At 42.6% G+C, this 26,274-nt stretch overlaps 1 protein-coding gene across 6 annotated transcripts in view; it reads right to left on the minus strand.

Moving 5' to 3' along the window:
* Nucleotides 1-1,350: 1,350 nt before the first annotated feature.
* The window catches only part of WT1 (WT1 transcription factor), a 328,482-nt gene continuing 303,558 nt past the window's right edge, over nucleotides 1,351-26,274 (minus strand). For 4 of the 6 annotated variants that reach the window (XM_069623565.1, XM_069623562.1, XM_069623563.1 and 1 more), the window contains 3 exons: nucleotides 19,005-19,094; nucleotides 13,660-13,752; nucleotides 1,351-4,784 (listed from right to left, as the gene is read on the minus strand). In XM_069623565.1, the coding sequence (XP_069479666.1) occupies nucleotides 4,663-4,784; nucleotides 13,660-13,752; nucleotides 19,005-19,094 (305 nt within the window). In that variant the 3' untranslated portion in view covers nucleotides 1,351-4,662. The remainder of the gene's footprint in view (nucleotides 4,785-13,659; nucleotides 13,753-19,004; nucleotides 19,095-26,274) is intronic. The other 2 variants (XM_069623564.1, XM_069623561.1) reach the window with 1 other exon arrangement.

Raw genomic sequence — 26,274 nt, forward strand, 5'->3', positions numbered from 1 at the left:
AAACTCTACTACACACGGGGATTTGATTTACTTTAACCTGCATTGCAAAGTTTGTTGATAACATGCTTTGTTTCAAATAATATTGAGGGCGGTCTTGCTTTTACTGAGTGCTCGTTTCTGCTGAGCATGTCATTTGAGGGTTCACAAATCCATGTAACCTTCCAAAGGTTATTCTAAGCAACTCACCAACATTATACAGTAGCACTGAAACCCTGGAAAATGCATATCTGAACTTAGACAATTTTTGAGATTCTAGTGGTTTCTAAAATATTGGTTCTTTAAACTGCCCATTAATATGCAATATGGTCACCATGGAGAGGCCAACCTGGGGATTTCTCCTTTTCTCAACGTTTTGATTATGATTTGGGAGAACGTTTGTAGCATTGTCATTTACAAGGCACTTTGACCATATGGTCACACCTACATTATTAAAAAAAGGTCGTTAAAGCTATTAGAACACCCCTCAATTTGTAAAAAAAAAAAAAAAAAGTTTATAGAAAAGAGGTGAAAAAGACACAAATGGTGGAAAAAAACAGGCTGCCCTGATTATGACAGTAGTTATTTAAAATGGTAATTTTCAAAACAGTGGCCCATTTTGTGGCTGTTTGCGTGTTTGCCCCAATTAGTTTACTTCGAATGTGTTCCAATTGAATTCACTTAGTGTATCTTTCTTTTTTTTTTGAGTCACCAGTACGGTCAATCACTGCTGTGTATCACCCCAGCCACAGAATGCAGGGCTTTCCGCCATTAGTACAATTGCCAGTCGCAAGTGGATAGATAGCTTTGTGTTTGGGCCCCCGGATGTTGTTTAACACTGCACACAGCACGTGTTCCATCATTCAGAGTAGTAGAAGAGATGTGATACTGGCCAGAATGTTTGGATCTTCATCACTCTGAGAGGAGAATTCAAACAATGGCAGCCTTGATAGACAGTGGGGAAACACATTTGTTTACAATAAGTACTTATAGGGAAAGAGACAGCAGACCTGATTGTATTTCAATAACCAGCGAGAGAAATGGTGAGGGTAGGAATTTGAAAACTTGGTACATGACCATCTGAGATGCCCCATTTGCCTGCCAGGTTTTGTCTTCGTTAAATCAAGTCAGTCGTGGGTTGGAATATGGTTTTGTTTTTTTATGTCTTTGTAGCACAATCAATGTCAGGATGCATATGCACAGTCACAATGCAATGATTCGCTGTCCGCGTCTCTTGGAAATATGACAATGTTCTAAAAAGAACAAAATTAATTGACAGAACTAAAAGACTTCCTTTGGCAGTACCATGCTGCGCGCTTGTTGTGATCGTCTCCAGAGGCCTTTTTTTCCTTCAGTGAAAGATAAACGGACTGCTTTTAATGAGTCACGATAGCAGAACTTTAATAATCAGTGATGCAATATGCATGGTAAAAAACAGACAGTACTTGTAACATTTTTAAACTGTTGAGTTTTCATCGGGTTCAAGCTGTTTTATTGAGAAGAGAAAGATTCATTTAAACTGCAACAGTGGTATCTCCAGTTTGTTCCTGTTTCTGAAAAAAGTACAATTAAGCTGACACATCCGGAATGTTTGATGTGAAGGAGGATATAGAAGCATGATGTAAGCCAAGCGGTGCGGTTCATTTTGGACAGAGTCCAGCCAGGACTGCATATATTTACAAGGACAGAATTATATTGAGCAGCAAATGTATTAGCAGGATTTACAAACCATTTCCAGAAATCTAAAAGAATAGCTTCTAGACGTTGTTAGGGTATACAGTGATAAAATGCGGCAAAAATGCGGTGGTTTGATCCAGTAAAGGTGTACCCCCTTATACCATTTAAAGGGAACAGGGGTTGCAGGGGTGTGCCCCGCTCCCTTTAAATGGTATAATGGGTCCTGGGGGTTGCAGAGGTGTCCCCCACATCCTTTACATGGATTGCAGCGGCAAAACCACAGCCTTTTTGCCACAATATTTTGTGTCCACAGCCATTTTTGCCGCGATTTGAACGCATGGAACCGTTGTTAGGTGCAGAGGGTTGGAGAGACACCTATCAAATGTGGAGCTACCTACTCTGGAACTGTGTCCTTCCTTCAGTGGCTTGAGTGATAGCTTGGGATGCCAATGACTGCAACCTCAGAGGGACTGGTTTAGCCAATGAAGTGTTTCACTAAATCCATTTACTGACGACCAACTATGCTATCAATAAGTGAACGGATGGTGCGTATCTGGATAAGGGTGCAACCCGTGAAGTTAAGCCGAGTGTGTTTCAGCAACTTCCTGAGGCTAAGACACTTAACTGAAGGGCTGTGCTCATCAGTGCTTATATGTTCAGATGATATCTGGAGAGGGGTGTGACTATGTTGAAAAATATATGAAGAATTCAAACCAAGGTATCGCCTATTTTAATTCAATCTGTTATTCACATCCTCTAATATTACAACTGGAACGTTTGGTCACTAGGGATGGTCAAAGGCATCCCTCCCCTCATCGCATGTTAACAGTGAATCTATCCCGTGCTGTCCCCATTACCTTACCATTACCTTTATCTTTAAAATCTAAAAGGAGCCGTTCCACATAAACAACTGATAGTTTTATTGATAGAAGAATGAGTTTTTCATATCAGAATGCCTCAACCAATTTCAATGCAAACATGTGATGGGTTAGTCCTAGTTCCCTGATGTTCTGTTAAGCTAATGGGATTTTGACCATGTACCACTACCTTTTGCATGGCCTCCGAGCTCTGTGGTGTATCCAAGAGAGAGAGAGGCTAGTGTAGGTTAAGGAAGAGAGGGACAATTCAAGATAGCTCTGCTGCTTTGATTATGCTTTTATTATGCTTGCAGGTCGGAAGTACCCAGGTACTTTGTGTCGGTCTGCAGGCCCAACATACATCAAGTGTGTCCCTCACTAGGCCACTGTTAATTTAGGTCATGTCGGTGAATGGGTCTTCTGAATCCTATAGCCATGTCAACGGACTGAAATTAAAGCCTCGGGGATTAGATCTCCAGCTTTCAATATTTTAGCAATCTTTATCCTTATCTCAACAAGGTTAATGCAATACGAAGTGAACACAGTGAATATTTAAAAAGGTTTCCCAAGATCATCAAGGCTGCAATATAATGGTTAGCAATGCTTGATGCAACAATTGAAACTGTACAACTACTCATGACAGGTGACAACAACTGTGAGATCGTCTCTCCATGAGTGGGCTTTGAACAGAAGCCCAGTGAGAAAGGCATGTTGCATTCATAGCAATAGCAATATGTTGCCACTTCATCATCAGGCATACATCTCACATCTATACACAGCCTATTTTATATTTTGGATTTTCTAACAGCATTACATTAGCATATTTATATATATATATTTATACTTATATACACAATAATTCAAACCATTGATAGTAAATATTACACTTCCCACCACGCAAAAGCCCCAGAAACAATATATATAACCTTCCGCAAATAAGGTCTAATTTTCACAAACGCTTGTAAACAGACATTCCTTGAGGGTTTTTCTCACGAAAAGCCTGTTACTGAACACCATGGACCAGCCCTTGTTTTGCCATTTTTGAGCTATGATTTTACATTTTACATCTGACCGGCCACATAACCAGTGTGGCCTTTCAAAACACACTAATGCCTACAGCGACTTATGTTTTAATACATACACCTTTTTACATATATGCAAATTAGCTGTATACCTCTTATGCAGCACTTAATTGCACCTGGTACAAATTCATTGGATCTCCCAACAGTAGTGTCTTTTGAAGAACCACCATGGAAAATTCAGTTAACTGAACAGTGAGATTCCCTTTCAGTGGGCGAAGCAGTACGGGTTGGTTTTTCAAATGTGATGTGGCGGATAATTTACAACAGTCGTTTCTGGAAGACTAAGGGCCTCATTGCACAGAAGGCGGTAATGGTTAACGGCCACCGTTAATGGTAACGGTGACCGTTAACCATTACCGCCTTACTACGAGGTCCCTTAGCGGGTTGGTGCTTTAACGCCTGCTTTTTGCAGGCGTTAAAAACCAAACCGCTAAGGGACCTCGGAGCTAATTACGGCACCGCAAAATTGCGGTGCCGTAATTAGCGCCTTCCCCATTCCCATAGAGCCCTATGGGGCAGAAATGGGAATGGGGAAGGGCAATGGCGGAAGGGGGATTTACCGCCCCACCAACCTTGGAATCTGGCGGTAAATCCCCTTTCCGCCAAGGCGGTGCCGGTATTGTAATGAGGCCCTATAACTTTGGTTGTATGTTATTCTAACAAATAAGTGGAAGTCTATATATATATATTAATACAATATACAACATTCATGCACACAACGATTTCTTGGTGGGAATGAGGTTCAGGGAAGCGAGTGAATCGTATTCGGAAAACTGAAAGGACAAAATAAAGGAAAGGTTTGGAGGAACAGAAAACTCCGGTAAGCAGGATCTGAGCGCAGAAAAAACAGATGTGCATCTTTGTCATTTGAGGCATGCTATGCCTTGTTTTTGGGTGAAGCATGTTCCTCAGTTGCCCAAAAAGGGACTGGAACTACACTGTTCCGTTAACTTGTCATGGGTCCAAATCAGGGCCCGCTGCAGCGTTCCTCGCAAACAGGGTCTCTAATGGCGTCTAGCCAGCGATGCAGTAGTTCATAATGTCCCACCAGTAGAAGTTCTTAATGACATTTAAAGAGAAAGCTGCAGTTTGGTCATATTCCTCTGGTGCATGTTATGGTGACGAACAAGTTCGTCTGATCTGGCAAACTTCTTTTGACAGCTGGGCCACCGACAACTGAAGGGTTTCTCACCTGTGGTTGCAAAAAAGAAAACAAGCAGTTATTAGAGAGATATGATGATCTGGCTATTGAGTCAGCATGAAAGTGGCAATTTTGGTTATCCATTGCTTATACTCTCTCAGAATGGGAAAAGGGGCTCAGGGTTTTTTCGAGCAAAAATAGATCTTTCTTAATGAAGACCTACAGTACTGGAGCCTTTTCATCTATTCAAGGAGTATACCAATGAGAGGACACTTTCTAAGCTAATTGGCTGTTGGAAGATATGCCCAGATTTGGGTCCCTTGGTCGTCGTACCATAGGAATCCAAGCTACACCTCAGTAAGGAGTGCTAACTCTCGGCTGTTGTTGCGTGTGTACCACTGCCAATGGGATGTTGCCTAGCCTTTCAGGCTGATCTGCTTCCATTTTTGACTGGACAAAATACTGATTTGTATTTCGCTTGTTCAAATCTGTAATGGCACAAATGGGCTACAATGATATGTGTGTTGCCAAAATATAACGGTGTGGATAGGATTCATTTAATGCTTTTTATAACTTTTTGATCCTGATATGCTGGTGAGAGTTCCAGTTCACCAGTAACACATGTTCTCTACGGTTTCCATTTGGGGAAATGTGTTGTAGGATGTTACACTACATGTGCCCAGTAGGTAGAAACATGGGACATTCTGCTGGTCAATTAGCAACCTCTAGTGAAAGAGAAAACATTAGAGACCCAGGGCCAGATTCAAGATGCAAATGGAATGAAGTAGAGTTGTCTCTATCACAGCTCATTAGATGTTCAAAAAACATTTTGTCGCTGATAGGTTTGGGAGTAATTTTTCATAATTGGTCAACCGGATTTCTGCCAGGTCTATCATGTTGTGCCTTTTTGGCACTTGTTGATCTGCAAGTTCTGTCAGTATAGATGTAAAAGAGGAACTAATTGTTTCCTTGTTGGTCTATTTGATAATATTGGTGGAAAAAACATCTTTGGGGACAACTATGATTTTGTTTCTAAAACTAACCTGACCTCACAACATATTCTTGGACATGTATGATTATATGAGCAAACTCCACTCCCAGAATAAGTGGAGAAAGTTCTGGATATTGGGGGAATAAAACCATTGTTTCCCCAGTGATTTATTTTTTACCATCGATGTAATGACTGGAATCCGTTTTTTCTTATGAATGACAATCATGTCAGCTGTGTATAAGTAATATGTTTCTGTGGTAACAGCTCTGAAAGAGGCACGCTTTACTGACCAAAGCATGTGTGTTCTCCACACATAGATCAATCAGTCAGTATGTTTGTTATTTACCAAGTGTTTAACTATATATGTAAATATATATATCATACATTATTCACTATAATCGTATTTCTGATGCTTGTATCTTCTTAGATTCACATGCTATGCATAGGCTGACATCTAGTGGTAGTCGCGGAGTATTACATGATTTGTTTTCGAAACTCAAAAAGGAACGTTGACTCAGCGTGTCAGTAATACTATCCCTAGTGTGATATCTACTGTACCCATGTTCCTTCAGGCGTCAAGGTTCATCAGATTATTTTATTTCAGACAAGAGATTGCATGAAGTTTAGCTTGAGTACAGATGTAACAAAGCAGAAAAATAGCGATAGAGCAAGAAACATCTATGCACCTTCGACTTCAGGAGGGGAGGGCGGGTGGGTGCATGTGAATCTAAGCAGATACAAGCATCAGAAATATGAATATGGTGAGTAATGTATGCCTTTGAGGCTTGTGGATCTGCTTAGATCACATGCTATGCATAGATTAGCAAGCAGCACCTGGAGAAGGTACAGCAGCAAATAGATGTTTTAGAACTGCTTGTGAATCTGTTTAGAATATGTGTCAATGCAGAAGTGCTGAGTACAGGTATCTATGGAAATCCAAATAGCTGCTTTGCAAATAGCGTCTAAGGGGACGTTTGCAATAAATGCTAAAGTAGCTCCTGCACCTCTGGTAGAGTGAACTCTAGTATGCACTTCACTATCCAACTGGAGATGGCATTCTTTGAAATGTGATCACCTTCCCTACCAGGTGCTGTGGAAACAAAGAGCTGGTCTGTTTTCCTTAGAGGTTTTGTTTACGTAGAACAAGAACACCCTCCTTAGATCTAATGTATGGAGGCTTCTTTCAGCTGAGCTAGATGGAGTTTGGAAAAAAGTGGGTAGTTCAATGGATTGGCTGACATGGAACTTAGATATGAATTTTGATGAAAACCTGGTATGTGTTCTAAGGACCATGTCCCTGTGGATTAGAAAGAAAGAGTCTTGTACAGATAATGCCTGTAGCTCACTAACTCATCTTATCGAGGTGATGGCTGCTAGAAAAGCATTGTTGTAGGGTAATTGTGTTAGGCTGACTTAGTGCATAGGAACAATGGGCAGAGCCATGAGCTATGAGAGCACAACATTAAGGTCCCAACTTGGTGGAGGGTTAGAAATGGGAGGTTATTGTCTTTTTATTTCCTCCATGAAGGCTTTGATAACAGGACATTTCCACCAAGACACTTTGTTCTGCGAAAGTGGTGTATGCAGGCAGGGCCACTAGGTGTACATTGATGGAGTTAAATACTAGGCCAGTGTCTAGTAGATACAGTATGTATTGTAGAATGTTGGATGGTGAACATTCAATTGGATTTAAAGATTGTGATCTGCACCATACCACAAAACCTTTCCACTTGTTGAAGTAAAAGTGTCTGGTTTTGGGTTTACGTGCCTCCTTTAGGATATCCATATACCTTTGAGGAATATTTAAGTGCCCAAACTCCATGACTTCAGGAGCCAGGCTGACAAGTTCATAGACTTAATATGTGGATGGAGTGTTGTCCCCTCGTGCTGGGACATCATGTCGGAGGGGCACAGAGGTTTGATTGCTTTGCATTGTTTGAGCAGGTATGTAAACCATGGTTGTCTTGCCCACATTGGAGCTATCAGGATTAGCTTGGCTTATTGCTGGTGCATCTTCTGCACTATCCTGCTGAGGAATGGTGTCAGGGGAAAAGTGTAAGCAGCTCTTCCACAGGGCATTCCCCTTGGACTCTGGTTGGGGAAACCTGGATGCAAAGTCTGGGCATTGTGCATTTTGGCTTGTGGCAAACAAGTCCAAAGGAGGACAACACAACAGGGAGAGGATTTTGTCTGGAATGTTTCTGTTGATTTGCCACTCGTGCTCCTTGGGTAGAGAATTCTGCTCAGAGTGTCTGCTAGAGCATTGAGTTCTCCTGGAATATGTTCAGAGACTATGAACATGTTCCCCTTGAGTGCCCACTTCCACATTTGTGGGGATAGCCTGGACAGACATGGAGAGTGTGTGCCTCCCTCCTTGTTTAGGTAAAACATGGAAGTGGTACTGGCTGTGAGACTTGCACTATCTGACCTACTAGATGCTGCTAAAAATCTTGCAGAGCCTTGAGAACTGCCAGAAGTTCTAGAAGGTTAATATGGTTTTGGGCTGTTGTGTGTGTCCACTGGCCGTGAGCTCTGTGGTAAAGGTTGCGGGCTCCCCATCCGTAGAGTGAGGAGTCTGTAGTTAGTATTGCTTAAAATGGTTGATTGCAAAAAGGTTTTCCTTTTAACAAGTTATCCTTGGACCACCAGCGAAGAGCCTGTCTTAGGGTTAGTGAAACAAACACTAGATCATCCCACTGACAACTTGCCTGAGACCATGGGTTTTCTAACCACTCCTCTATCGGGTGCATGTGCAGCCTCGTGTGTGCAACTAGGTAAATGCATGAGGCCATCATCCCGGGCAGGTGCATTGCCTTGCGTATGGTTATTTGGCGACCGGCTAGATAGTAAGGTATTTGCAACAGCATGTTCTGAGCTCTTTCATTTGAGGGGAAAACTTGCCCCTTTTTTAATGATTCCTCTCATTGATAGAGAATCTCCATTGGAACAGAAGGTTGATTGTTCTTTGCGTGTTGTCTTTGCAAATTTGAGAGGACTCCCCTGTTATCAGCCAGTCATCCAGATAAAGGTACACTGGGATTGACTCTCTGCATAGGTGTGCCGCTACCACTTCCAGTACTTTTGTGAATACCCTTGGTGCTGACGCTATGCAGAAAGGGAGCCCCTTGAATTGGTAGTATTATCTGGCTATTTGAAAGCATAGATACTTTCTGTGTGCTGGTAACATTGAAATATGAAAGTATGCATCTTTCATATCCAATGTTGCCATGTAATCCCCCTGTTTTAAGATTGGGATTACCTGCTTAAGCATTGTCATGCAACATTTTTGAGGCTTGACATATGAGTTTGCTGGGCGCAGGTTTAATAGCGGCCACAGTGTTAGGTATTTTTTTGGCACAAGGAAGTACATTGAATAAATACCCTTGTTTACCTGGTTTGCTTGGACGATTTCTATTGCATCCTTTTCCTGCAGGGCTTTTACCTCTGCCAGTAACGTGAGCCTTTCCTCTGGTGTCATTTTTCTGTGTCTTGGCGGTTGGTTTGGATGGTCTTTGCAGATGCTCTATAGAGTATCTGCCCACAACGGTGGATAACACCCACTTGTCCAAAGTGATCCCCTACCATGTGTGGGTAAATTAACCTCCCACTAGAGTGGCATAGGAGGGGACCCGAAGCGGGGCATCATGGCAGAGGAGGCTCCAACCATGCTCCTAGACCTTTTGTAGCCTCTTTGAAAAATGGAGCAGGAGGATTGTCCCTGTGAGGTGCCACATGATGGTGATTGGCTGCCTTGATTGTAAACAGAGGAGCGTTGTGGACTCTGGCCACAGAATCGTCTAGTGTTAAATGACCCCCTTTGGATGAAAGGTTTGTTAGGACAGTTGTTGAAAAATGTTTAGGGTGTTGTATTCCTCTTTGGCACTTTTCAGGGCTTCTTTAACTGCCTTACTGAACAGGGCATTAAGTTCAATGGGCGTGTTGAGCAACATGGCCTGTGTCTCTAGTTTGAATTCTGACTGCCTTAGTCAAGCATGTCGTTTGATTAACGTGCCCTCAGCTATGATGTGGCCTGCAATGTCATCAGCATCTAGGTTGTTCTTTAAAATGCAGTAAGCCACCTGCTTGCCTTCTGACACAGTTTTTAGAAGTTTGGTGTAAGGGGCTCTGGGACTGACTCAATTTGTTGTTCTAGTCACCCCACTTATGGCAACCATAGCTCGCCAGGAGGTGGTATTGTTGGATATTCTAGTTTGGTAGGCAGCCGAGGAAGCCACTTTTCTGCCAAAAGTATATGTTGTTTCTTTATCAGTAGGGACCTCCATAGAGGCTAGAGGTGTGCCTGCACTTTTCCTTGTAGTGGTGACAACCAAGGAATCAGGTTTAAGCTGACCTCTGATGTACAGAGGGTTGGTGGAGGCTGGCCAGAATATTTTCTCGATGCAGGCGTTGACCGCTCTTGTAAGGTTTGGTGTAAGAAGAGAAGGTTGGATATACCTTTGGATAGATTGTAGGAGGGGAATAGATTGTGTGGCAGATTTCTTGTCTCCAAGAATGTCCTCAACAAAATCCTTGTCAACTCCTGGGTGTCTATTTTAAAATGCTGGGTGGTCATTATACTGGAGCTAATTGTCAACTGGAGAGTCAGCCACTGGCTGATCTTGATGGTGTGACTGGGTGATGTAGATGTTCTCATCAACATCATCATAGTATTGGTCCTGACCATGCAGGTCCCCTTGATCTCCCTTAGATCCAGGATCCTAAGAACCAAGGGATCTATGATATAAATATCATGTGAGGGGTCAAGGTACTGTGACGTGGCCTGGGTTCGAGTGAAAGTGCTGGGTTGTGAAGCATCCAAATGAGGCATTTTAGCAGATGGTTCATCCCTGGACAAGCAGGACATTCTCCTCATTACCCTATCAAAGCTCTCTGTGGTCCACTCAGTTGTTTTTGGAAAAACCGAGGGGGTAGAGATTTGTTAGAAGTATGTGGGGTCCTTGTGATGCATGGCCCTTAAAATTGTGTCTTCAGAGGGTGAAAGTCAGCTATCTTGTAAGGTAGAGGGCTTGGACAGTAGGGGCGTCATAGATTTAGCTGTTTTCAACATCTTTGATTTTAAAAGTGCAACTGGGGCGTGTTTTTTGATAAGTTCCTTCATTTTGGACGAGGAGGCAGGGGGTGGTGAAGCGCATTTCGATGCATGCTTTTTTAGGCGCAGTGTCTGAAACGCCTTTCGGTGCCTGCTTCAGAGGCCTTTTGTGCTGTGAACGTGAGCGCGATGGCCCAGATGACAGGGATGACTTAGAGGACCCCCCCTTTGAGACTGCGTGGCTCTGAACGGTCGACGACACGGTCAAAGGTCTATCGTGGGGTGTGTGTTCAGTGTGGTGTGAAGTGTGTGAGCCTGAGCTGCTGGGTGACAAGACCGCTGGCCTGCTTGTTCGACCCGGGTGTTCGCACATAAGACTCCATTGGACCCTGATCAACTTTGGCGTCACTAAAAACATTGATGCTGCCCTAACTGGATTGCCCTGCCACATCTATGGAGGCCTCAGCCTGGATGGTGTGGGCAGCCCAGCATTTGGTTTGACAGTCCTTCAGGATTATTGTGTGGCAAAGTCTGCAAGACTTGCAGTTTTTCTTGGGGTGATCCCTTGGCAGACAGTGATTGCACACCTTGTACTTGTCTTCCCCGGGGTATTTCCTGTTGCTGGAAGGGCAACATTGAAATTGAGTGTTTTCTATTGCTAGTGGAAAGAGCAGCACAGTGATCAAAGGGAAGATAAGGGGTCAGAAGAGGCATTCTCTAAAAGGTTACGAAGCGTATGACCTCCCCACTCTCCCTACTTTAAAGAGCCAAGGCTTGTGTAGGCCGTAGTCTTCGTTCATCAAGGCAGTTGAGCATCGTCGACAATGTGGCCGTCTGTCGAAGGAAGCTGAAATAGTTGGTAGTGCGAGGGGCCATGGGCGGTTGTAGAAAGAATAGTAAGAAGGTCTCAAATTAAACTTTGTTTAATCAAAGGCGTTAGCCAGAAGAACTCTGCAAACTATCAACCAACCACGATGGTGGGAAAAAACAATCTGAGGGACCTCAAGGCATGAAGGACCATGAGTATAGTAGACATCACACTAGGGATAGTATTACTGACACGCCCAGTCAACAGCCCTTTTCGAGTTTCAAAAACAAATCATGTAATACTTGCGACTACCACTAGATGACTGCCTATGCATAGCATGTGATCTAAGCAGATCCACAATCCTCGGAAATATATATATATATTTATTTTTTCAAACCAGGGAGGAGTGGATATTTTCTGCTTGAGTCTCATAGGAATGACTAACCCAGCTTTTTCAATCATACTTGACCACTAAATTTCCTGTTCGGTTCACAGCCCAAGAACTCACCTTAAGGGCTTAGTGATACTTCATTATCTTATACCAACTTTCCAATAGCTTAGTGGTTCATTGCTCCAACCTACACCAAGTCCTATTCACATCTCAAACATCATGTTGAGCCCAGAGCTGACATATATAAGACTAGTGTTATTGGAATTAAATTTACATTAAAAGATGGACAAACGAAGCTCCAATGACACAGTTATAATTTTCGGCAAAATTTTCAAGGATTGTTTCCGGAGTAGGCATTGGCCTATTGCTGACTCTGATTGCCCCCTTTGAATTCAGTAATGATGTCAATGTATCCTGCCACCAAAGTTGATTGTTCATTGATGTAATATATGCAGGCATACTTTGTGTAAATCCCTAAGCAGCACTTCTTCCATATATAGTACTCCGGGTGAAGTGGAGGGGTCAGAAGCAGCCTATGCATAGCATGTGATTCTAAGCTGATCCACAAGCCCTACAGAAGAGATGTATAGACCTAAAGGAAAAGTTGAGGATTGAAGCTGCAAAGTTCAGGAGCATGATACGAAAAACAAGGTCCCTCTGGTCAACCATTTCATTGGTTGATTGTAAGGGCTGTCTGAGGAAATTTGACTTGATGTTATGATATTGAAGGTGCAAGGCAAAAAGGGAGCCTTAACCAAGAGTCTGCCATACATCTACGTCTAGTAAAAATGGAGCCCCATTCTCTAAGGTCAAGGACATTGAAAACAAGGGGTGGACACAAATGTGGTCGTTTTGGCCAATACATCGATTTTGCAAGTACTGTTTATTTCAGTGCTACAAAACAAGCACTCTGTTGATAGGGAGACATTTGAGGCTTATTTGAGTCCTAAGTGTCTATCCTTTCTGTTATGAGATCCTTCAGAGAGAGCCATGGCAGAACATGAGCAATTATGGTCAGTGTGTGGAGATCTTAATTGGGAAGACGCAGTACCTGTCATGGTGCCTGGGAACTGCATCCAGCTCTTCCTCACTGGGCCTCAAGCGTGCTCTAGTAGGGTCAATATGATGGGATGCGTTGGTTGTTGGTGCCCTGGTGCAATAACTCTTAGGCTGATGGTTGAAATCAATCATTATGTAAGGTGTAGTGGTGATCAAGTGCAATTCTGACTTGCTCTAGAATAGATGTGCAACTTGATTTAGAGACTAACCGCAATTTGGTTACATATTTTGATATCCTGGCAATGCTCCAGTTGCAACCTTTGAACAGGTCAAACTCCACCCCTTTTAAAAATGATAGTCTTAGGAAACAGACCGAGCATATAAAGGAATGCCAAACATCTGTCATGGTAAAAATATTGTCAATCGTAATAAACATGGAGTCTGTGCAATGGACAGCTGGAGATGAAAAGAAGCCTGTGATCGCCTAAGACACAGATTTTGCGGCACATTCTCCAAGCACACCCCGACTCTGGAATTAAGTAAATTCCCACGTTTACGTATGAAAAAAGCCAGCCTTAAATACTCTATCCCCAAAATACACAAGGGTGTATATCCATTACAATTAATCATTTAACATTGTTTAATTAAATAATAAATGAAAAATAAATGTGAAAAAAGTTTACGCACTTGTTTTACCTGTATGAGTCCTGGTGTGGGTCTTCAAATGATCAGATCGAGAGAACTTTCTCTGACAGGTTTTACATTGGAATGGTTTCACACCTAAACAGATAAAAGAATTGCTATGTACATGCTTCACTATCTTCTCACAAGGGAGGGAGCATTGGACTTTTAATCTGTTGTAAGTGAATTAATTTGACACATTGGTTAAATTGTTTATGAGAACATAAAAAAATCCTTCCAAAAGAAAACATGTACACCATTCAGAGCTCCTGTGGTCTAATGTATACAGTCCATGCCACAATGCCTAGTAGGACAGCTTCTACTTGTATCATGCATTCATTGTCATTAATATTGTTCTACTTTCTCCCTTGTTCCCTTCCCTTTTGCCTTGTGGTGCCTTGAAAAACTGTTCTGTTGTATAGGCGCCTTATACATATCCAATAAAATAAATAAAATAAAACTGTCCTTTTATTGGATTCACAACGAGACTCCAGGTACACTAAATGCATTTCCTGTTTTATTACAATCAGATATATTTACTTAAATCCAGACAATTAGCTTGGAGACAAAGTAGATGCATACCTGTTACACCTGTGTCACCCAGTGAAACCACTGAAAGCAAATGTCTAAAAGATGCTGTGGTTTTATTAGCTTTTTAAATAGACCTCAGCTGCAGCAATGCCAGATAACCTATGGTAATCATCATTACTCCTAGGCCTCCCTTCCTTTCTCGTCACAGTTCTTACAATTTAAAAGCAGCAACCTCCCCAGACCGAAACCTAACACAAAAGATACTTTTTTTGATGATCCCTTCCCTTCCTTGTCACAGTCCCTACATTGTGAAGATTTAACAAGCAGTAATATAACCATATGCCATCTAATGGAAACCTCCAGAGACCACATCACATGTGTGCTTGCATCAGTGTTTATTGGAAATCAAACCAAGCTGGCCCGCACGACCCCATCTTCAAAGTCTACAGGCAATGATCTCGAAATAGCCAACATATAGTGCTGAATAAAGGTAGGAATAACCAGGTCACTGCAATGCAGATGCTGTGAATGAACATGCCTTGTTCTTACACTTGGGGACTGGCATCCCTCGAGGATTGACCTTGCACAATCCTCGGGAGTGGCATATCTGCTTTCTCGTGGTGACATTATTTTTGATCCATCAACTAAAGGTTTTTGTGGATGGGCTCTTCCCTTTCACTGTACCTCTGAACATGACAGAGAATCGGTGCTCCAAAAGACAGATGATCTGTCTATCTAAATCTTGGGGGCTCTACTAACAATCAGAGGGTGGACCCCTTCCTCTTCTGCTGGGGCTCCTGCCTCTGACCTTAGTGCAGGTAACACAGCCCCTTGGTTAAGAGGACAGCAAGAGCTGCCTTTAGGAATGAAAGGTGGTACTGTGCGCAAAACCACCCTTTCTGAAAATAACCTTGGTCAAGGTTCTGGGCTTAATCAGGATACTGGCTGATATGCATGCTACCAAAACAAGTGTTTTCAAAAAGATGAATTTGATATCCACTATTTCCAGAGGCTCACATGGAGTGTACTGCAGTTGCTGTAGAACCTGTGGAACTTGCTCAGGATGGCTTTCCTTGGAAGCTTTCATAAGTCAAACTGTGGAGTATGCAGGAAACTATAATCTCAAGGTTTTGATGGTCGCCTACTGAGCCCGTAGAGTAGCTGCTGCTATTTGGAAACCATCTGAGCTGAAGTCCAAGATCTTCCACACTTCACATTTGTCTGGGATATAACCGTGTGTGCACACCATTTACAGAAGGAGGGTCAAGGCCATCTGTATGCCTCCAGTGTGGACTATTTGGGGGACTACAGTCAGATTCTATAGTGCCATATCTTTTGACACCTTCTTGGCCAGTAGGGTGATCAGTTCAGGCTCCAAGCCATTACCCAAAGATGTTGCAGCAGCCGAGTGGGACGGTCAGAAAGGAGAGTGAAGATGGAAGAGGTGAACTATGTGGAACTCATGAACTGGAGAAGAGGAAACCAGGACATCATGGACCAATAAGGAGCAACCTGGAGTGTCCATGCTGTCTCAATGAAAATCCTCCTGATTTACAGAGATATGAGGAAAAGCGCTCAGTAAGTCTTTGGGCCATGATGCTGACAGTACATCCACTATCTGAACTCTGGGCCCCTGACAAAGGTCTGCACACCAGGGAAGCAAAGAAGTACACTCTGTGGCAAAGAGACTTGTTTCTAGGCATCCCCACTGACCTAAAATCCTGTTGAAGATTTTTAAACGTAAGCAGAGGTCTACTGATGAGCGAAACACACTGCTCAGCAAGTATGTAGCTTGGTTCATCTTTCTACTCTAGCATGTGGACTTCCACTCAGGCAAACATCTGGTCTGAAATTCAATTGATGGACTGAATTCAATTGATGCACTGGCAAATGGCTCTCCCCCTGCCGGTTTACATATGATTACTGTAATGATGTGCAAGGGATTTCCATCCAGAAGGGATGTCACAAGATGAACTTGTTCAGATTCTTCAAACCCACCTCTGGCCTGTATTCCCATGATGGTTACCTGAACAAAAATAGTACTGAGGGGAACCCTGATACTCGAGCCATCCCTGTATCCCCACAATTGCCTTCTGCAGTTCAAGGAGATGATGCCTGAGAGCAGGGCGAGCATCTTCAGCCTGCTCTTCAGTGTCAAGATCAACATTCTCCTGCCTTGGGATTGTGTGGGATGTAGTTGGCTACATTTTACTGCATATCACCTGTGTACCACTTGCAGAACTAGGCAGCCTTTGCATCCCTTTATGCTTTGGTCAGCTGTAGCAGAGATCCCTTTCTGGCAAGTCCGGCATCCATAGTCATGCTTTGGAGGCGCAGACTGTGGGATGAAGCCCCTGAGGTGTGGCCTCTGAGGGTTGAATAACCTCTTCCTCTACCACGAAAGAACTCTCTTGCAGTCTGTACTGGATTTGGCACTGACATACTTTCAGATAGGACGTTGGGTGTAAAATAACGCCCTCTACCCCATATCACAATGCATGTTTTCGATCATTTAAATTAATCTATCTGTGGACTGAACAGGTTGGGAACCAGGAAAGGTAATTTCATTAGAGCCGCCTAACAAGTCTCTTCCACCTTCCAGTTGCAGAAACTAAGGAACTGCCACCCAAAGCTGCGCCCCCCGCTCTGTTATAATTAATGCCCAAGATGTACAGGACTGTTCTTGACATAGCTTCCAAAGAGGCACCAAACCTGCTCCATCCACATGAGCAATATATACAACCTGGAAAACCAGTAAAAGGGACTGCGCTGCATACGAAAAGTAACAACAACTTGTTATTTATATAGCACATTTAACCAAAGCACTTCACATTCCAAATATTATTACCCAATCAAAATTGGTACTCATTGTATCGGCTTCATAAGGATGAAAGGCTGAATCAACCTTGCAGAGATTTGAACCTGCGACCTGCAGATGACACACAGATCACAGCAGTGAGGGCTTGATCCACTGGCCTATTTTACCGGCTTAAGGTGCAGCCCTGATAATGAGATTATGGCTGAATTCTTTGCATTGATCCATCTATATTCTTGTCCACAGGATCAACTGCAGTTTCCTCATCCAAAGCCAAGTTATGGTGGCCAATTAAATTACCCAACTGATCATTCAACTCGACATTTTCAGGGTACGTGCTATCAAATTCAGCCACGTGGTATACTTTGGCTAGGTATCTATGGAAAGACAGCCACTCCATGTCCCCCCTTTCCTTTTTAAATACATTATCCATGTCCTCATTAAAAGGGAAAGCCAAGGGCGATAGCTTCTTAAACTGCCAAAATAGTTTCTGCACGGGTGGAGGAGGGGCTGCTGGATGTAATTAATGTATTCCCCTACACATACTGCAAATACTGCTTTCTCAGCCTCAGCAGTTCTCATCCTCATCGGAATTATCGGAGTGATATTGACAAACGTATAATGATGACCCCTTAGTCTAATGTACTGTTCAGTGGAAATTAGTCTTATACTTGAGCGTTTTTTGTGTGTGTACTTTTGTATATATCACACTGAAACAATGTTAACTGGTTTAAAGGATTTCCTTTTTATACTTAAAACACTCGGTCGTTGCCAGAAATCTCTAATATATCTAATAGTGCACAAGACCTCTATAAAACAAGTAATATAGTTAATTCTGCATTATGTGGTTTTGCCATCAAACTTTGCATGATACTATGCCTCCTACCAGACCTTCTCTTCACTCTGAAGTTACAAAGAAGTTGTTATGACTTATTTTTGACTTACTTAAACCTGGAGAGGGTTATTTGAGTTTAGAAAAGAGGTTACTGCCGTTTTTACCTGGCCATTAGGTTACTCGTATTAATGTATACTCATAATAAATGTACTCAGTAAAATTACTTTGTGTAACCTAGGCTTATTCCTGACAGACTGGTCAGCATAGGCCTGAGTTATCCATAGTAACCGTTTTGTGAATGAGCTAGTCATCTCCAGGTTTAGGTCAAGGGTAAGCCAGGGTAAATTGTCTGTGAATCGGCCCCTTGAGATTTTACACTTGACTCATTTCATTGACATAAGGACATTTAAAAAAATGACCATTGTTTTCAAAAACTCGTTTTCCCTATCTCTACATATGTTAGACATATCCAATACAAGAGACTGCATTGTTTCTAAATAATAAAGCAATTTTTGCTCTCTACGCTATATCAGGCCATGATTTGCTGGACGTATACTATTTGACCTTTTCACAATTGATCGCGGGAGAATTGACCTTCTGCACAATTGACCATGAAATGATCGTCAATTAGGACATGTATGCGGGGGGAACCCCCGCAAGTCCCCACTCAATCCAAAAACCCCTGAGACCCCCTACCCCCTACCCAATCCCATTATATTATGTATTACCCCAAACCCACCCCACACATATATTTAAAAAGGAAAATAAAGGACAAGGTCAATTGTGCAGAAGGCCAATTAGGACTGATATTATTAGGACAAAATGTCAATTGTAAAAGGTCAATTTGGGAAATACCGGTTTGCTTTATGTGCTGGTGAACACAATAAATGCATGTTACACTTTTTGTCCAAAATTAATAAGACTTAGAACGACCAGGAGTAAATACCATGCAGACCAAACTTCAATTTGGTTCTCCCTGTTATTCCATCATTTTTGTTACCAGTATGTATACGTTTGTTTTGTGTCTCTTCACTGAACACTTGGGTGCCACAGTGGATAAAAGCAAATCTCCATATTACTTCTGTTTATTTAATGTACTGAGCAATGTGTCGAGAATTTTGAGTCCCCTTCTACTTTTTTAATGTGCCTGATGACTCCAAGGGCACCCACCTGTGTGTCTTCTTTGATGTCTTTTGAGTTGGTCGGAACGGGAAAATCGCCGCTCACAATCCTTAAAATCACACTGGTACGGCTTTTCACCTGAAAGTTGTGCAAAGGACAGTTTGAAGTCATGTTAGTCTAGTTTTAAAATCAATGAAAATGCAAGTTTGTATTCCTTTTATAAGACTAAATAAATATTCTAAAATGTTACATGACATTAGATTTCCCCTAGACGTCTTCATCAAATGATGGAAGAATGAATGAGTAACCAAAACACACATACACTGGATATTTCCTTATTCTAAAACCATTTAAGAAAAATCACTTGAAACTTCATTGAGTGAAGCAAGAGGAAACAATGAGTGCATCCCTGGGGCAATCATTGTTTCAAGAAAGGCAGAAAGCTTGCAGCAGAAGATGGTACATATTGAAACAAATTCACATATCTAGCAGTGCTGGTGATCACGTTTCAAGAAGGATTATTTTATTCATAAATTAACTTTTGCACATGGGCCTAATTCACAGAAGCGTTTTATAATGGCAAAACCCCATTGGAAAACGTTCTGTGAATTAGCCCTAATGTATTCACAGAATTAGGCACATGCCACTGCAAAGTGTGACCAAGTGCGTTTGAAGAATTACATTAGAAACACATTTAAATAAAGGACTTGAAGACACACAATTTGAAAGCAGGGTGTGTTGTTTTGTATCTTCCCAACACGGGTGCCAACGTGAACAGGTAGGTTTAACAGGCCACCACTGAAGCCAGCATTCAGTTTTACTAAATGAAGCATTTAACTTCATCTTCTTGGCTGTTCCAACTATAACATAATTTTCAGTGACTTAATTGGCTAATGAAACTTAAGAATGGTACTTTGCAACACTTTGTACGTTAAAGCATTACGTCAGGTGTGTGCATGTTATTTTCAGCCTCCAGGCAGCGCAAGGCTGTGTGACTTCAGAACAGTTCCTTGAAGCTTTTTGGCTGTAAACCATGTGACATCTCCTTGAAATGTGGTTTTTAATTATGGTAAAACTGTTAAACAATTCATTATACGAAATCATGCTACATATAGGCCATGTCATATTTATGAGTGCATAAAACATTAAACTATTAAACCATCAAACTATTTTGCAAACCTAGCACTCTGAAGGAGAAGTGAGACAATGTCCTGGTGCTGTGACACACTTATGTGTTTTGAGGAATGTATATATTGTACACAGTCCAAAGGATCAATGTTGTTGTTCTTTACAATCACTTAGTGAATGTTTTTTTTGTGGCTGGAACCCAGGAGCTCCTCTTCTATTTGTCATACAAAAAGCGTGTTCAATTCATTAGTAGCTTCTTTATTTTTAAACTTTTGCTATACATTCAGTCGTAAAAGGCACATATAATCCCAAACTCATGAACGTGCTACCTGGAAAGTCAGTGTAAAAGCACAATCATTTATTCTGGCATTGCAGTTTACAGAACCATTAGTTCTGCTAATCTTTACCCCTGTATCTGTGCTTAAGGTCCAATACTGAACCACAGATTTTGCCCTAAATTTTAAAGTGCCTATTCTTTTTATCCACACTGTTATTAAGTCGATGGACAAACTGTCAACCATGGGCACACTCCATGGAAGGCCATGGTTTGTCCATAGTTGTTGTGCATGGTTAACCACCGAAAAACCAGGGATGGTAAATTGCTCAGGGACAGACTATGGATACCCATGGTCTAATGGTGTCCATGGTACCTGCGATGTACTTGGTGATCCCTGCATCTGAAACGTTTAGATAGCCATGAATAAACCAAGAATTGAGAGTAACATTTAGATGGACCCGGCACCCCATGTTCATTTTATTTATTTTACATAACAATTTCTGGTTAAATAAATATTAAAACCCTATGCGAGTATGGACGACCATGGCTAGCAAAATGTACCCCAGAACACATTTGTTACATCAACTCTGTCTGGGGTCTAACAACCACCTCTTTAGAAACACTTGCATCACAGCAACAACAGAGCATCCCTTTCAAATAAACGATCACTCCGAAAGCAGACAAAATATAAAAACATGGGAACAGACATTTTATGACAGATCTGGTTTTCCTAGAGAGAAGCACGGGTCTGCTTAGAGCAGATCCACACATTCCAAGGACCCTAACGATATCACGGTGACTGTAATGAAATGTATTGTAAAAAAAAGTCATAACAAAGGTTCCTAATTTTCCCAGCATTGCAAAATAGCTGTACAACCTGTTTGCATTCCACACTAAATGTGTTCAACCAAATATTTAGATTAGCAAGATTTTAGGGAGTGGGAGGAAAGGGTAATCATTTGGGTTTGGATGACATTCATTTGAATGTTTGACTATAGGGATTTGGGGTTCCTTTGAGGAGACCCTGAAAAACAGTAACACAAATGAAATCGCTAAAAAAATAAGTTTCATTAAAAGCATTAATACTCGTCCAATAAATAATTATTTATGAAAAAGGGAGATGAGCAAAATTACAAAACATGCTTAACTTACATTGAACACAAGTGACAATGGACAGCTCTGGTTACCTCTGTAAAATGGACCAAGGCCAGTGACTTATTGTTCGGGGATGACATTATTTATATATGGACAACAGATTGGATTCCCATCATTGTTTACACTAGTCGTAACCAGAATTCAGGCACCATTTTGGGGGCTTTCATTTCCAGAAATATTTTGTTACTGCAAATAATTACAAACGTTTGCATTTTGTGGCATCTGTCCTGTTTATACAATATCACTGGCGAAGTATGTAAACCTGCAGATTTTTCCCCAGCAAGAAAGATTGTATAGTGATTTTTCAGAATTCTTTTATGTCTAGAGACATACAATGCAACTAACCAACTCAAACAATATTTTGTTATAGGTACATTCTACATCACATTTTCGTTATAAAGATTGTATAACGACACAAGCACATTAAGGAGGAGTGTGTGCTTCATATGTGTGCTTCATAAGTGGCACTGGATAGGAAAGGGGATACCATATGACATTCAGCGCAGCAGTGTGACTTCATGAACCTCCAGCACGGTGCAGGTGCCAGGACACATGCACACTGAAGAGGAGAGCAGAGCCCATGAGTACACGAATCAAGAGACACAGAACAACTGGAGGGGACAGCACAGCCAGAACCTCACAACATGAGAGCAGAGCGGTGCCCATGAGCACACGATACAGGAGAGCCAGAACCACTGGAGGGGACAGGACAGCAAATAACATCGCTCGCAACATAAGAGGAGAGCACAGGAAAACAAGCACACAAGACAGGAGAGCCAGAACCACTGGAGGGGACAGGACAGCAAATAACATCACTCGCAACATAAGAGGAGAGCACAGGAAAACAAGCACACAAGACAGGAGAGCCAGAACCACTGAATGGGACAGGACTACCAGGACCTCACTCACAACATGAGAGGACAGCAGAGTCCACGAGCACACGATACAGGAGAGCCAGAACCTCTCGAGGGGAAAGGAAAGTCAAACCCTCACTATCAACATGAGAGGAGAGCAGAGCCTGCGAGCGCACGAGACAACAGAGCCTGGATCAGCCAAGACAATGGAGGAGACAGGACAGCCAGAACCACACTCACAACATGAGAGGAGAGCAAAGTCCACAAGCACACAATGCAGGAGAGCAGAGCCTGGCTCAGCCAAGATAACGGAGGGTACAGGACAGTCAGAACCACACTCACAACATGAGAGGAGAGCAAAGTCCAAAAGCACACGATACAGAAGGACCTACAACCACAGGAGAGGACAGAACAGCCAGTTTCTCACTCGCAACTTGAGAGGAGAGCAAAGCACACAAGGCAGGAGAGTCAGAACCACTGGAGGGGACAGGACTACCAGGACCTCACTCACAACGTGAGAGGACAGCAGAGTCCACGAGCACACGATACAGGAGATCCAGAACCACTCGAGGGGACAGGAAAGCCAGAACCTAACTAACAACATGAGAGGAGAGCAGAGTCTGCGAGCACACAAGACAGGACAGAAGAGCCTGGCTCAGCCAAGACAACGGAGGGGACAGGACAGCCAGAACCACACACACAACATGAGAGTAGAGCAAAGTCCACAAGCACACGATACATGAGGGCCAGAACCACTGGAGGGGACAAAACAGAATCTCACTCCCAACATGAGAGGAGTACAGAGCTCACAAGACAGGAGAGACACAACCACTGGAGGGGACAGGACAGCCAGAACCTCACTACCAACATTAGAGGGGAGCAGAGCCCACAGGCGCATTACACAGGACAGCAGAGCCTGGCTCAGCTAAGACAATGGAGGGGACAGGACAGCCAGAACCACACTCACAACATGAGAGGAGAGCAGAGTTCACAAGCACACAACACAGGAGAGCCAGAACCACTGGAGGGGACAGACCAGCCAGAACCCCTCACAACATGAGGGGGGCAGAGCTCATGAGACCAGGAAACAGGAGAGCCAGAACCACTTGAGGGGACAGGACAGCCAGAACCTCACTCACAACATGAGAGGAGAGCAGAGTCCATGAGCACACGATACAAGAGAGCCAGAACCACTGGAGGTGAAAGGACAGCCAGAACCTCACTCACAACGTGAGAGTATAGCAGAGTCCACAGGCACACACTACAGGCGAGCCAGAACCACTGGAGGGGACAGAACAGCCAGAACCTCACTTACAATATGAAAGGAGAGCAGAGCCCACGAGCACACGAGACATCAGATCATAGCTCAGCCTAGACAATGGAGCGGACAGGACAGCCAGAACCTCAATGACAACTAGAGAGTGGAGCAGAGCTCAGAGGACAGGAGAGCAGAGCCTGGCTCAGCCAAGACAATGGAGGAGACAGGATAGCCAGAACCTCACTCACAACACGAGAAGAGGGCAGAGCTCACAAGCACACAATACAGGAGGACCTAGAACCACAGGAGAGGACAGAGAAGCAAGAATGTCACTCGCAACATGAGAGGAGAGCAGAGCACACAAAGCAGGAGAGTCAGAACCACTGGAGGGGACAGGACAGCCAAAACCCCACTCACAGCATGGGAAGAGAGCAAAGCCCATGAGCACACGAGACAGGAGAAGCAGAACCACTGGAGGGGACAGGCTAGCCAGAACCTCACTCTCAACATGAGAGGAGAGCAGAGCCCACAAGCACACAAGATAGGAGAAGCCGACCCACTGGAGGGGACATGACAGCCAGAACCTCATTCACAACATGAGAGGAGAACAGAGCCCATGAGCAAATGAGACACGAGTGCCAGAATTACTGGAGGTGACAGGACAGCCAGAATGTCTCTCACAACATGAGAGGAGAGCAGAGTCTGGCACAGGACACCAGCAGAGGAGAGGACAGCTAAGCACGGCTGCAACAATGGCGTATAGTACTGCTGCAGAGCTACAACATTACGCTTTCTATTTGTTTCACTCACAAGAAGGTCAATTAAAGCACGGCAACTGCAGAGATCAATAAATTAATTTTAATAGTGCATAGAGCAGTCAACGAATGATAATGACTTTAAGATCAGTGTTGAGTCTGCCTAGTGGTAACGGCTTCCCATGGCCATCTTCTGTTCTTTTCCCATGGTTCTTCTCTGTCTCCTATGTTGATTGTAAATTAACTATTGTGAATCTAGCCCTCCCATATTTCATGCTGTGGTTCCATGAAAAGTGACTGGATAATCTCCAGGGATTAGTGGCACTATATAAAGCTATTAAATAAATACATACCATGGCCAGCCATATGCATTTACTTTTCGAAACCACGAGCCAAGCAGACCACAACATTGTAACTAGTCAATTTGTTTCACTTGATTGCAGGGGTCGAGAACCGGCAGCTCTCCAGATGTTTGGACCTACAAGTTCTATCCACAACCCACAGTATGTTCACAAGTGTGGGATCAAGGGAGCTGTAAGCTAAAGAATTGAAGAGGCAGAGGTTGCCTCCCCCTGCCTTATTCCTTAACATGAAAAATAAATATGCAGCCAATATCAACAACATGGTCAGCCAGTGGAGTTCTCGTGTTTAAAACCTGAAATTTGCATGCAATTTGTAGAGACGTTTTCGAGGTGATGTCGTTTTTCACCAACAAAAACTGTTTGGAATGTTATTTTCCAATACATCACTTGAAACTTACAATCCTGTTTCATTCCACTCCCTCCTTCCTTAATGCAGAGGGGTGAGAGTATCTTCATCTGAGTTCTTTAAAAGTACATCTACGATATCTACGAAATCTAAAGTCGGTACTTTAAACAATTTACATGCTGTCAGCAAATGATTTGAAACATTTGAGTGTCCTTGTTCAGTGCTTTTCTATCTGCAGATTTTGCTACATAGCTCATATTTGTTTTGCAAAGCAAAAACAATGACAGAATGTTCCCTGGCGATAATCTGATTTCAAGCATATGTTCCATAGGGCTAAAAGGCTAAGAAAATGCTATACATATACAAATAAAACACCACACACCATGAACAAGATCAGTGAGAAGTAAAAAGACCACATCAGCAAGACTCTACACAGGGCCAGTGCAAAACCTTATGTTGCATCAGGCAAGGTGCCAATCTGTCCGCACATCCCTTCTAATGGGGCAAGAGTTGCTGTTTGTAGGGTCCATAGGGTTCCACTTTGAGGATCCTTATGGTGCTGTATAGCATCATATCATGGTTCTAATGTCCTGGCTTTACAGTGTCAATCTATGTAAACACCATCTATGGTGGTAGGGCTATGGGGCTCGAAGCAGCAACGACAGATGCATGCCCTAGCTTGGACATAATGCATGAGCCAAAATAGGAACAAAAGCCAGCAAGTTAGAATAGTGTTTTAAGAAGAAATGCTTGACCTTTGGGAAAATTCCAGTGGCAAAATTACAAATAGTTTTTGTTGGAGGTAGATGTTTTTTCATTTTTTGTATTTTTTGTAATGTGTTTTGGTTTACAGAAAACTTTCCACAAATTTATAATAACAAGAAGAAGAAATAAAATAAAAAACAAATCTTAGTTTACACATAATACATACAGTAAAACAGGAAACAAGTATAAAAACTAGTTAACATTTCCTCAAGTTCATAATAGATAAAAAGGAATAAGCAGTCCTCAACTCCACAGGACATACATAGAAACATAAAAATTAACAATTGAATCTATACCATTCAAAAAAATGTACAAGCACATTAATCAATGATATGTTCATTCCCCACATCAGTCCAGAGCAGAACAAATCTCGGGAATATTCAGAAGAAAAACTCTCCAACTTTGCAGTCCAATATCC

This window comes from Ambystoma mexicanum, chromosome 11 (assembly GCF_040938575.1).
Source record: "Ambystoma mexicanum isolate Mex_15411 chromosome 11, UKY_AmexF1_1, whole genome shotgun sequence".
NCBI lineage: Eukaryota > Metazoa > Chordata > Amphibia > Caudata > Ambystomatidae > Ambystoma > Ambystoma mexicanum.